This window comes from Rhopalosiphum maidis, chromosome 3 (assembly GCF_003676215.2).
Source record: "Rhopalosiphum maidis isolate BTI-1 chromosome 3, ASM367621v3, whole genome shotgun sequence".
NCBI classification, from domain to species: Eukaryota; Metazoa; Arthropoda; class Insecta; order Hemiptera; family Aphididae; genus Rhopalosiphum; species Rhopalosiphum maidis.
In genome coordinates this window covers 61,550,327-61,563,658 of record NC_040879.1, presented here as the reverse complement: position 1 = coordinate 61,563,658, position 13,332 = coordinate 61,550,327, and the positions used below count along the sequence as shown (strand labels likewise).

The 13,332-nt window shown below is 31.8% G+C and overlaps 1 protein-coding gene and 1 long non-coding RNA gene across 3 annotated transcripts in view; one reads left to right on the top strand and one right to left on the bottom strand.

Annotated features, from left to right (window-relative positions):
• Positions 1-203: 203 nt before the first annotated feature.
• On the bottom strand, positions 204-3,717 carry LOC113558051. The gene has a single exon (XM_026963572.1). The coding sequence runs from the start codon at positions 3,576-3,578 to the stop codon at positions 204-206; it is 3,375 nt and encodes a 1,124-aa protein (XP_026819373.1). The 5' UTR covers positions 3,579-3,717.
• Positions 3,718-7,931: 4,214 nt separating this feature from the next.
• LOC113555809 overlaps positions 7,932-13,332 on the top strand; it is a 29,784-nt gene continuing 24,383 nt past the window's right edge. Inside the window, exons 1-5 of one of the 2 annotated variants that reach the window (XR_003405424.2) lie at positions 7,932-7,991; positions 8,120-8,218; positions 8,535-8,673; positions 9,874-10,012; positions 11,578-11,716. This is a non-coding gene — a long non-coding RNA (uncharacterized LOC113555809). Of the gene's footprint in view, positions 8,005-8,119; positions 8,219-8,534; positions 8,674-9,873; positions 10,013-11,577; positions 11,717-13,332 lie in introns of both variants that reach the window. The other variant, XR_003405425.2, reaches the window with a different exon arrangement.

Here is a 13,332-nt window from a genome sequence, read left to right as displayed (position 1 = left end):
CATATACAACATACCCCCAGCGTTAAACTGGAGCAGTCCCTGCGACCTAAGTTACTACTTTTACAAATTTCTTAAACTACGGGTACACCTAGTTACAATACCGCCACATGGTGTCTTTTATACTTAAACTAACTTAATTTTACTTCTAACTTAAAGACAATACAAAAAGGGTTTTTTTTTTTTTTTTTTTTTAAATTACAAACTTAAAGGTTATCTTGATTGTTATTTGAAAGATTGTCCGCAATTTCCGGATTATACATTTTTATGATTTTATTCTTAAACCTTATAGCTACTGCACTTATAAATAATATAGAAAAGGTTATGGATATATAAAGCATGGTAATATGGAATTCTATTTTAAAAATAAACAATGGTTCTGTGGGTTTAGGCTTAAGTTCACTCGATTCCATTGCTCTATGAGCTAATGAATTAAAATCCTTAAATATTTTTACATTAGTGAGGTTCTGTGGCATAACTGAGCAAAAAGTTTCTGTTAACATTGATTTTATATTGGATTTACGATTTTCCGGTATTATATCAAGCTTAATATTTCTATTGGATTTAGAGAATGGTACGAGTATAGAACTTTTTGTATGAATTTCACAAGATGAGGAGGTGGTCAACCTACCCACACCCGAGATCTCAACTCTGAATGTATGCGGAGGATCTGTACACTTAATCGTACATAAATCTGGTTGAGTATAGTACAACCAAGAGTTTGTCTTCGATAATCGATGCCAAATGGGTGTCTCTAATGTGACTAGTTTGACTCTACAGTCTTTTGAATGGGTGTTAAATTTAGTTAATTGAGATAACTCGCATAAGTTGGATCCCGTTCGGTAATGGATCGGTTGCTCACCCTTACAAAGTGTATATGACTCTAACTTACTACATGATTCCCATTGACTTACCCCTAATGAGATAAAATTTTCGTTATCGTTACTTAATGCTAGGTAGTCGATTTCAGGGGGAATTAGGGCTATGGTATTTTCGCCATATTGGATGGGTAGTGAAATAGGGTGATACATGGTATATTCCTCAACAGACGTTAAAGGTATTCCTATAAGAAAGACCAAGTAGTGTTCTCTATGCAGGATTGTTAGATCAGAGATTTGTAGAAATTCTGTTAGAGATTCTGCTTTAAGTTCTAGTGGCAATGCTGTTCCTACCGGTAAGTTCATCTTAATTTCCCTCAATTCCATGAGAAATTTCTCCGATGAAAACACGCTTGTATGTATTTCGCCATTCATTGCTGAGTTAATTACGGCCATTAAATTTTGGGTTTCGTATGAATACTGATTAAGTAAAATTTCGAAAAGAAACGCCTGTTCCAGTAGCCTTGTTTTAAATTCTATTTTGTCAAGCTTTTGTATGACTACTCTAGTTTGCTCTTGTAAATACTGGAGATTTTCCTCCAGTTTTTCCTGATGCTCTGTGATCTTCTTTATCTGTTTGTCTGTATCCACCTGCATGATTCTTATCCTCTCCGAGCTTAAGGTGATGTTCTGATTTCTGCTTAGACTGAGAGCTATTATTTGTTTGAATATGAAATCGGTGTCAATATTTGAATACATGCCATACAAGACTTTCACCATCCGTTGTACTGTGTGGACCAATCCTCGTCGTATCCTAGCTTCCCCCGTGTATTTATCTCCAATGGAAAGCAGCATATTACGATGACTGGTTTCGATTTCATACAGGTAGGGCAATGTTGCTCTTGAAAATACCTGTACGAATTGTTCGCATGCATTTGATATTTCCGTACTTCCGAACCGCTCTGTCATTTGTCCGCAAATTTTTGCGGTAGCTTCATACAGCGACATTATATCCTGGTATTTATAACCCGAGAGTCCGAGGAATTGCTTAATTTCGGTTGGATTTCTGGGTACGGGGTGATCTCGTACGCAGCTGATTTTTGTCGGATCGGGTCTCACACCCGCATCCGTTATTAAATGTCCGAGGTAGATGACTTCGCGTCTAAGGAATTGACATTTGTTCGGTTGAAGCTGTAGGTTGAATTTCCGCAATCGTTGGAATACTTCTTCCAGCCTAGTCTCGTGTTCCATTAGATCGACTGCGTGTATAATAATATCATCTAGATATACAAACGCCTTCATACCATTCAGTCCTGTCAACACGTTGTTCATCAAACGCTGGAACGTGCTTGGGGCACCACATAGTCCGAAGGGCATTCGGACAAACTCGAAGTGACCTTTGTCTGTTGAAAATCCCGTCTTCTCACAGTCTTGTGGTCGAATTGGTACTTGATGGTAACCACTGGCGAGGTCTAGCGTAGTGTAATATCTGGAGCGTCCTAGTTGGTCCAGAATTTCATCGATCCTTGGAATTGGAAAAGCATCCCCGATGATAAGCTGGTTGAGACGGCGAAAATCCACACAGACCCTGAATTGTGGTTTCCCGTTCGCGTCAGGTTTCTTAGGTACCACTACTAGAGGTGCGTTCCATGGCGATTCTGACGGTTGAATAATATTATCCTCTTCTAATTTTTCCATTTGCTCGACAATCACCTGTCTATGAGCGTAGGGAAGCCTATATGGCCTGATGTTTACTGGAGCCGTTCCTTCCGGAATTTTGATTTCATGCTGGATCGCTGTGGTGAACGATAGAGGTTCTCCCTCAAAATGGAATAAATCCTGATATTTTTTACATATTCGTAGGAGGCTGGCTCGCTCCTCGTGATTTAGGTGGTCCATTCGAATTGTTTCTGTTAACCTTTTTTTTCGGCTCTCTTTAACTTTCTGTTCTTCTATTTGATGACAGACGTAGGCACCTGATTCTCTGAAGATTTCGTGTTGCACACCCCCCAGTCGGGGTGGAAACAATTCGATGGGATCCTCTGACGTGTTTATTACCGAGACCAATATTTGTCCATCCTTTACATGATTGACAATATTTCCCGATACAATCCCTTTTTCTCCGATGTTCTGCGCATGGATTATTAAGGTTGTTCCATCTTCCTTGTCTGTCAAGACGGGTATGAGTGTTTCCGAACGTGGTTGGATAATCTGAGGTTCTGGAGGTTCTGGATTTGGAGATTCTGTCGACAATGTAGAGGTTCTGAAGTTAATATTTATTCCATTGTCTCGAAGAAATGGAGCGCCCAAAATCCCTGCTTCTGATATAGGAAAGTTGTCATGCGTTACCTGGAACACGGCAATTGTATCTTCTGTTCCAAGTTGGATTTTTAAAGTGACTGATCCTATGGTGAACACTGGCTGTGAATTTATACCTGTTAGTTTGTAAATAGTGGTTTCGTCCACCAGTATATTTTTCTTCAGCTCTGAAAGTTTTATCATATTTACGTCACTACCAGTATCCACCAACAATCTTACTTTTTCCTTTACACACTGTTCAATCTTGAGCGAGGTCGTATTGTCTATCAATGCTGCTGAGAAGTGGAGGGCCGTTGCAGACTTAAAACAGCGCTCTGAATCTGCTGAACCGAACGTGCGCTGGTTGTGCTCGGCTCTGCCCCATTTCCCGCATTCTGATGCTCTGTGGTGACTTCTTTTGGGTCCTGTTCCTTTTTGCTGTTTACGTATCTCCTTTTGCGGCATTCTTCTAGCTCGTGCCCTTCTTTCTTGCAATATCTACATATCAATACATTTCTAACGGAGTTTTTGGAATTTTGTTGTCCACTTTGTTGATTGGCTCTAAACTTTTCTTGATCCCATTGTGATGCTCTGCAGTCTCTGGCAAAATGATTTGTTCTGCCACACTTGAAACAGCCCTTATTGGTGTTGTTGTTTTTACCATTGTTTCCATTTCTTGACACTCCGGAATAAGATTTTGATGGCTGTTGATTCTTGGTGTTAGTTTGTATATTGAACAATTGAGTTTCCTTCGCCAGGTTTCCCTCTGTTTCCTCTTCTAAAGCGAATACTAACGCATCGCTCAGCTTCTTAGGGCCTCGCGCTTTTAATAATATCCGATAAGATTCGGGTAAGCCGCTTATAAATGCGTTGAGCACCTGATTGTGTAACAACCTTTCAATATCCGTTCCATTCGCGTAATCCCCCCCCTCCATTGTTGCACTAATTAAGTCGTGTAATAATTGCTCCATTTTATTATAATATTCTTGCACTCCTTCATCAGGACTCTTCTTGCACGTGAGCAATTTCATGTGCAGCTGGGGTAGTAACTTTTTGGTTTCCGATATTTCCACAATATTTTTCCGGAATTCCTTGTACGTCGTTATGTCCTTATATCTTATCGACCGCAATGCTCTTCCTGATAGCTTAATTATCAGTCCCTGTACTAACAAATCGACCTGATCCGGATCGACAATCCTGACTGCGAAATCACACGCCCTTAGGAAATGATATGCTTGGTCGGAGCTTGTTCCATCGAAGTTCGGTACTACGCGCATTGCTGCGTCGATGCTTACTCCAGATTTGTGTGTTTCTGTCTTAAGATTAGAGGTTTCTAGCTTCTGTTGGTCTTCCATTTTTCCTATTTGTAGCTCTGAGTTGTTTTGACGTACTGTATTTTCCGAATATTTTTGATTTTCTTGATTCGATTGAGTTTCTGGACGTTCTGAGTTTGTCTTGTCTTTTTGATGTTCTGTATGCTGTACGTGCTGCTGATGTTCTGAATTTTGTTGATGTTCTGGATGTGCGTTGGTCACTTGCTTTCTTAGAAAATACCTGGTTGAACCTAAAAGCTCGTCCGCTTGTTCTATCGTCTCTCTTGCACTACGTAACCAACTACTTGGTTCATACAATTCTCCACTAGAGGGATCACTACTAGAGCTACTTAAATCTATTAAATCTGAATTGATGCTATCATTTGACCCTGAGTTCGACATGCATTAGCCAAAAATAAATAAATGAATAAATCCCAATTATTGAATAAATTAAATAGATTGACGTAAATTAGTTGTGAACAGTATTATAAATACTGAAATATATTAAATCTAAATTGGTGCTACCATTAGACCCTGAATTCGACACGCACTAGCATAAATAAATCCCGATTAACGAATACATTAAATAAAACTTACGCGATGATGCATAATAAATACCGCTGCATTATGATTATGTTGATTGTTATTGTTTACTGGTTGATAAGATTTCCGTTGATAGTGTGGCGGTGTTGATACGACGTCCGCTGATAGTGCTGTAGAACTGTCCCACTGGTGCGGCGGCGGCGGTGCGTACTGGAACGAAGACGTGTACAGCTCCCCTCCCTGACGGCGCGAATTATATCGCGGCGGCACTTCAATCACCGTGTTACTGATTTTTGAACGAAATCTGTGCTGGTGTATTGACACAAAAACCGATTACACTTGGACGGCGGTAAATCCACGTAGGTTAGTGATCTCTAAAATTGCACTGTCGTAAAGTGAATTACGACAATTCTTCGCTTTCAGAGATCCCACCGCTGCCACCAATGAAGTGTGGAGTACCGTCGTGTGAGGTTTATCTTGGTTGTTAGTGTCAAATGAAGTAACACAGGTGTTGGTTATAGGTATATATATTATATTATAATTACTGGTTTATGAACTTAACACTGAATACATCAATATTGATATGAATTAAACACTAAAGAAATGAATATTTAAATGAATTACACACTAAAGAAATGAATATTAAATACTAATATTACGAGAGGATCTGATTAAAACTATACGAGGTTCTGCTATAAAAATTATAAGATGCTCTGCTGAGTAACACAGGTGTCACTCCCTCTTTAGACCAGACTCGACTAATTACCAACAGACGGGGCGCGTTGCAACGGTCCGTCCGAGGTCTTCAGTATGTGCTGACCCAGCCTTTTTGGTCACGTAGACCATCGTGAGAACCGAATCGGTCACACAGGTATTTTATCCTGAGTCAACGCATTTGAGCGTTATATATATGCAAGCTCCATCGGCACATACATACATACACACATACATAAATATATACGCAGTACATACATACATACATACATATATACATACATACATACATACATATATACATACACACAGGCATGCATATACAACAGGGCATAGTTACTTCACGGAAATTTCTGTTTAAAGCCGTTTTACATAAAGTCCTGCGGTGGTAGCAGTGTCCTATGGCTCCTTGTGTCCCTCCCCCCATGGATATTTTAAAAAATGTTTAATATTTGTTCCACGTTTCTGAAGTTCACAAGTTCAGTTTTTCGTAGGTCTGTGATCAAAATCGGCGTCCCGTGGTGACACTGTAGAATTCATTTTTACCCCTATTTTTGGCGTCGGAAATTAGGATTTTGCAGTTTTTGGACTTTGTCGCCACGAAACAATTAATTTTTGGGTGGTTAGAGCGATTTTTTTCTACGCATCGTTTAGACGTTTTTGTAAAAATTCGAACGCTACCAAAACCAAAGGAATCGGACGTTTTGTTGCGAAGTTACGGTTATATTTTTATTTTTGGCACTTAGATTTTATGTATTTTTCGAATTTTTTGAATTTGAGTTTTTGTTTAATCTTTTCGAAATTTGAGTGCTGACTCATAAATGCTACGACGAGTTTGAAAGGTTAATAAAGGTTAAAAAATCGAATGGCTTGTTTTTTCGTACACGCATAATTTTCTGTATGGTACCTATACCACCGTATAACGATTTAACGAAGTATCTTTTTGAACTTTGTTTTTTTACACGTTTTATGTTTGTTAAGGTTTCAACGTTTAGCAATTACGCCAACAGCATAAAAAATAGTTTATATATAAATAGTTTTTCATCAAATCATATAGAGAATACATCTATTTAATGTTTATAGTGTTTATATCCCTCGTTTAGCGTTAAGAATTTAATATGTACCTAAGCGATTTCGTTGTTTATACGAGATACGACCATCATTTTTAAAATGTACGACGCAGTCAGTAGATTACTTCTGATCACTTCAGACTCAAATCTGCTCGAATACAACATTTCATTTATTATTTATTAGTTTTAATTATATGTGTATATTTAATATGCAATATATTAGTATGATTGGTAGTAATTTGTTTTGAATTTCACAATATAACTTCGGTAATATTTATAGGAGATAAAGATTTAAATTTTATGGACATCGAACATAAAAAATAAATTATTATGATTTATTTACATTGTTAAGTATTCAAATAATGAATCGTTATATGTATAAGATATATAACATATACGACCGTTTACTTAAGTTCAATTAGTTAACCAGTGGACTGTACAGTCCGGAGAATATTAATGCATAATAAATGCTTACCTGCAACTATCTAAACACTTAAATAATACATACATCTATAGTTTAATGTTATTACTTTTTGACTTTTGTCTTACTAGTTACTATGTATCTATATTAAGACTCATGATATTTATACAACTGCCTGCTTAATTTACAAAGTACAAAATATTATTGGAAATTTATTTCATAATATTATGCTCAGTTAATCAGTTTTGAAATTGTATTTGTTTCTGAAAATATTATAATATTAAACATTTTTGAATTCGGCGGCCAGAGATAAAATCTAATAAGTTGAATATTCTAATCCGAATTGATATGATGTTTTTCATCCATGATTGTGGTTTAGTGATATAAAACATTGTTTATCTATTGATATAACCGTTTGTATTTACTGTCTGATTTATATTTCATATCTTTTTGCAGTTTTATATTTCGTATTTGTATTTAAATTTCAACTTTAAATTGTTTTCAAGTATTTTGAAATAGGAATGAAGTTTGTCTGTTAGTTTTTGTTTGATTATTTCCATTTCTGAATTATTCACCGTTGTCCACGTACTAGTTGTCATAAACAGACTTTCGATCTCTTTATGGTGTGTAGTATTGACATTTTATCCTCCAACCATTATACATATTTAACCGACAATTTTTTTTTAGATGGCAGTACAGCAGATCACTCAAGGACTGCTAAGACATGAATTAACGTTTTAAACACTTGACAAAGTTACAACATCCTACGTTGAAAATGGACTAGACGATACTGATAATAATAATGGTTTTATGCAAAGTACGAGTAATGGGTATAGAATATAATTGTGATTCAATTAATAGTAGTGTTACTAAAAGTCATGTAACCTTGACCATTAGATTAAGTAATGATGCTTATTTACCATTATTAACTTTCATATTTTTCAGATTGCAGTGCAACAGATCACTCAACGGTTGCTGAGCATGAATTAACATTTTTAGCGCTTGGAATAGTTTCAACATCCTATGTTTAATATGGATTAGAAGGTATTAATATTAATAATGGTGTTTTGCACGGTACGTGTAATGTTAAATGAATGTAATTGATAGCAACATAATAGAAGTGTAACAAAAGTTAATGTTATGAAACCCTTACCATTAGATTAAGTAAATGATTCTTATTTAGCATTATTAACTTCCATGTATTTGATTGATGCTGATACTTCATAAACATTATAAAACATGCTTTTATATGATAATTTTGACTCGTATTTTAAATTCATATTATTAACTGCGTATAAAACTCTGTATTCTAATGTTGTACTCCATCAATTTCACATTATAACTGACTACATTTTTTCAGATTGCAGTACAGCAGATCTTTCAAGCCATGATGAAACATGAATTATCGTTTTTAGCACTTGGGAAAATTTGGACATCCCATGTTGAAATTTGACTAGACAATACTGATAATAATAATAATAATAATGGTATTTTGCATGGTACGTTTAATAATAACTGTATGTAATTGATAGCAACTTAATATTAGTGACACAAAAAGTTAGTATCATGAAACCAAGACCAATAAATTAAGTGAATAATTCTTATTTACCATTCTTAATTCCTTGTATTTTTATTGATGCTGATACTTCATAAACACTATAAAACATGATTTTATATGATTATTTTAATGAGAATTATAAATTCCTATTTTTAACTTTTTAAAAAAAAGTCAATTCTCAAGTTAGTATTGTGAAACCTTGACCACTAGATGAAGAATATGTTTCTTATTCAGCATTAATTACTTTCATTCATTTCATTTCAGCCGATACCTCAAAAACACTATAAAACATGTTTCATATAATAATTTTGACGTATAATACAAATTCAAATTTTTATGGCTTATAAAACACTCAATTCTCAATTTAGTATCTTGAAACCTTAACCACTATATAGAGAATATGTTTCTTATTTAGCATTTATTACTTTCATACATTTCTTTTAAGCCAATACTTTATAAACACTATAAAACATGATTTTATATGATAATTTTGACGTATATTACAAATTCAAATTTTGTATGGTTTATGAAACACTCAATTGTCAATTTAGTATCTTGAAACTTTGACCACTAGAAAGAAAAAATGGATCTGATTTAGCATTAATTATTTTCATACATTACATTTAAGCCAATGTTTCATAAACTCTATAAAACATGCTTTTATATGATAATTTTGACTTATATTACACATTCAAATTTTGTATGGTTTATGAAACACTCAATTGTCAATTTAGTATCTTGAAACCTTAACCACTATATAGAGAATATGTTTCTTATTTAGCATTTATTACTTTCATACATTTCTTTTAAGCCAATACTTTATAAACACTATAAAACATGTTTTTATATGGTAAATTTGACGTATTTTACTAATTCATTTTTTTAATTGCTTATAAAATACTAAATTCTCAATTTAGTATCTTGAAACCTTAACCACTATATAGAGAATATGTTTCTTATTTAGCACTAATTACTTTCATACATTTCATTTAAGTTAATGTTTCATAAACATTATATAACATGCTTTTATATGATAATTTTGACTCGTATTTTAAATTCATATTATTAACTGCGTATAAAACTCTGTATTCTAATGTTGTACTCCATCAATTTCACATTTTAACTGACTACATTTTTTCAGATTGCAGTACAGCAGATCTTTCAAGCCATGATGAAACATGAATTATGGTTTTTAGCACTTGGGAAAATTTGGACATCCCATGTTGAAATTTGACTAGACAATACTGATAATAATAATAATAATAATGGTATTTTGCATGGTACGTTTAATAATAACTGTATGTAATTGATAGCAACTTAATATTAGTGACACAAAAAGTTAGTATCATGAAACCAAGACCAATAAATTAAGTGAATAATTCTTATTTAGCATTCTTAATTCCTTGTATTTTTATTGATGCTGATACTTCATAAACACTATAAAACATGATTTTATATGATTATTTTAATGAGAATTATAAATTCCTATTTTTAACTTTTTAAAAAAAAGTCAATTCTCAAGTTAGTATTGTGAAACCTTGACCACTAGATGAAGAATATGTTTCTTATTCAGCATTAATTACTTTCATTCATTTCATTTAAGCCGATACCTCATAAACACTATAAAACATGTTTTTATATGGTAAATTTGACGTATTTTACAAATTCATTTTTTTATGGCTTATAAAACACTCAATTCTCAATTTAGTATCTTGAAACTTTGACCACTAGAAAGAAAAAATGGATCTGATTTAGCATTAATTATTTTCATACATTACATTTAAGCCAATGTTTCATAAACTCTATAAAACACGCTTTTATATGATAATTTTGACGTATATTACAAATTCAAATTTTTTATGGTTTATGAAACACTCAATTCTCAATTTAGTATCTTGAAACCTTAACCACTATATAGAGAATATGTTTCTTATTTAGCATTAATTACTTTCATACATTTCATTTAAGCCAATACTTTATAAACACTATAAAACATGCTTTTATATGATAATTTTACTCGTATTTTAAATTCATATTTTTAATTGCTTATAAAATATTTAATTCTCATGTTAATATATTGAAACCTTAACCACTAGATAGAGAATATGTTTCTTATTTAGCATTAATTACTTTCATACATTTCATTTAAGCCAATACTTTATAAACACTATAAAACATGTTTTTATATGGTAAATTTGAAGTATTTTACAAATTCATTTTTTTATGGCTTATAAAACACTCAATTCTCAATTTAGTATCTTGAAACTTTGACCACTAGAAAGAAAAAATGGATCTGATTTAGCATTAATTATTTTCATACATTACATTTAAGCCAATGTTTCATAAACTCTATAAAACTTGATTTTATATGATAATTTTGACGTATATTACAAATTCAAATTATTTATGGTTTATGAAACACTCAATTGTCAATTTAGTATCTTGAAACTTTGACCACTAGAAAGAAAAAATGGATCTGATTTAGCATTAATTATTTTCATACATTACATTTAAGCCAATGTTTCATAAACTCTATAAAACTTGATTTTATATGATAATTTTGACTTATATTACACATTCAAATTTTGTATGGTTTATGAAACACTCAATTCTCAATTTAGTATCTTGAAACCTTAACCACTATATAGAGAATATGTTTCTTATTTAGCACTTATTACTTTCATACATTTCATTTAAGTTAATGTTTCATAAACATTATATAACATGCTTTTATATGATAATTTTGACTCGTATTTTAAATTCATATTATTAACTGCGTATAAAACTCTGTATTCTAATGTTGTACTCCATCAATTTCACATTTTAACTGACTACATTTTTTCAGATTGCAGTACAGCAGATCTTTCAAGCCATGATGAAACATGAATTATGGTTTTTAGCACTTGGGAAAATTTGGACATCCCATGTTGAAATTTGACTAGACAATACTGATAATAATAATAATAATAATGGTATTTTGCATGGTACGTTTAATAATAACTGTATGTAATTGATAGCAACTTAATATTAGTGACACAAAAAGTTAGTATCATGAAACCAAGACCAATAAATTAAGTGAATAACTCTTATTTAGCATTCTTAATTCCTTGTATTTCATTGATGCTGATACTTCATAAACATTATAAAACATGGTTTTATATGATAATTTTAATGAGAATTATAAATTCCTATTTTTAACTTTTTATAGAAAAGTCAATTCTCAAGTTAGTATTTTGAATCATTGACCAGTAGAAAGAGAATATGTTTCTTTTTTAGCATTAATTACTTTCTTAGATTTCATTAAAGCCAATACTTCATAAATACTATAAAAAAAGTTTTTATATGGTAAATTTGACGTATTTTACAAATTCATTTTTTTAATTGCTTATAAAATATTCAATGTTCATGTTAATATATTGAAACCTTAACCACTAGATAGAGAATATGTTTCTTATTTAGCATTAATTACTTTCATACATTTCATTTAAGCCAATACTTTATAAACACCATAAAACATGTTTTTATATGGTAAATTTGACGTATTTTACAAATTCATTTTTTAATTGCTTATAAAATATTCAATTCTCATGTTAATATATTGAAACCTTAACCACTAGATAGAGAATATGTTTCTTATTTAGCATTAATTACTTTCAAACATTTCATTTAAGCCAATACTTTATAAACACTATAAAACATGTTTTTATATGGTAAATTTGAAGTATTTTACAAATTCATTTTTTTATGGCTTATAAAACACTCAATTCTCAATTTAGTATCTTGAAACTTTGACCACTAGAAAGAAAAAATGGATCTGATTTAGCATTAATTATTTTCATACATTACATTTAAGCCAATGTTTCATAAACTCTATAAAACTTGATTTTATATGATAATTTTGACGTATATTACAAATTCAAATTATTTATGGTTTATGACACACTCAATTGTCAATTTAGTATCTTGAAACTTTGACCACTAGAAAGAAAAAATGGATCTGATTTAGCATTAATTATTTTCATACATTACATTTAAGCCAATGTTTCATAAACTCTATAAAACTTGATTTTATATGATAATTTTGACTTATATTACACATTCAAATTTTGTATGGTTTATGAAACACTCAATTGTCAATTTAGTATCTTGAAACTTTGACCACTAGAAAGAAAAATGGATCTGATTTAGCATTAATTATTTTCATACATTACATTTAAGCCAATGTTTCATAAACTCTATAAAACATGCTTTTATATGATAATTTTGACTTATATTACACATTCAAATTTTGTATGGTTTATGAAACACTCAATTCTCAATTTAGTATCTTGAAACCTAACCACTATATAGAGAATATGTTTCTTATTTAGCATTAATTACTTCATACATTTCATTTAAGCCAATACTTTATAACACACTATAAAACATGTTTTTATATGGTAAATTTGACGTATTTTACAAATTCATTTTTTTATGGCTTATAAAACAGTCAATTGTCAATTTAGTATCTTGAAACTTTGACCACTAGAAAGAAAAAATGGATCTGATTTAGCATTAATTATTTTCATACATTACATTTAAGCCAATGTTTCATAAACTC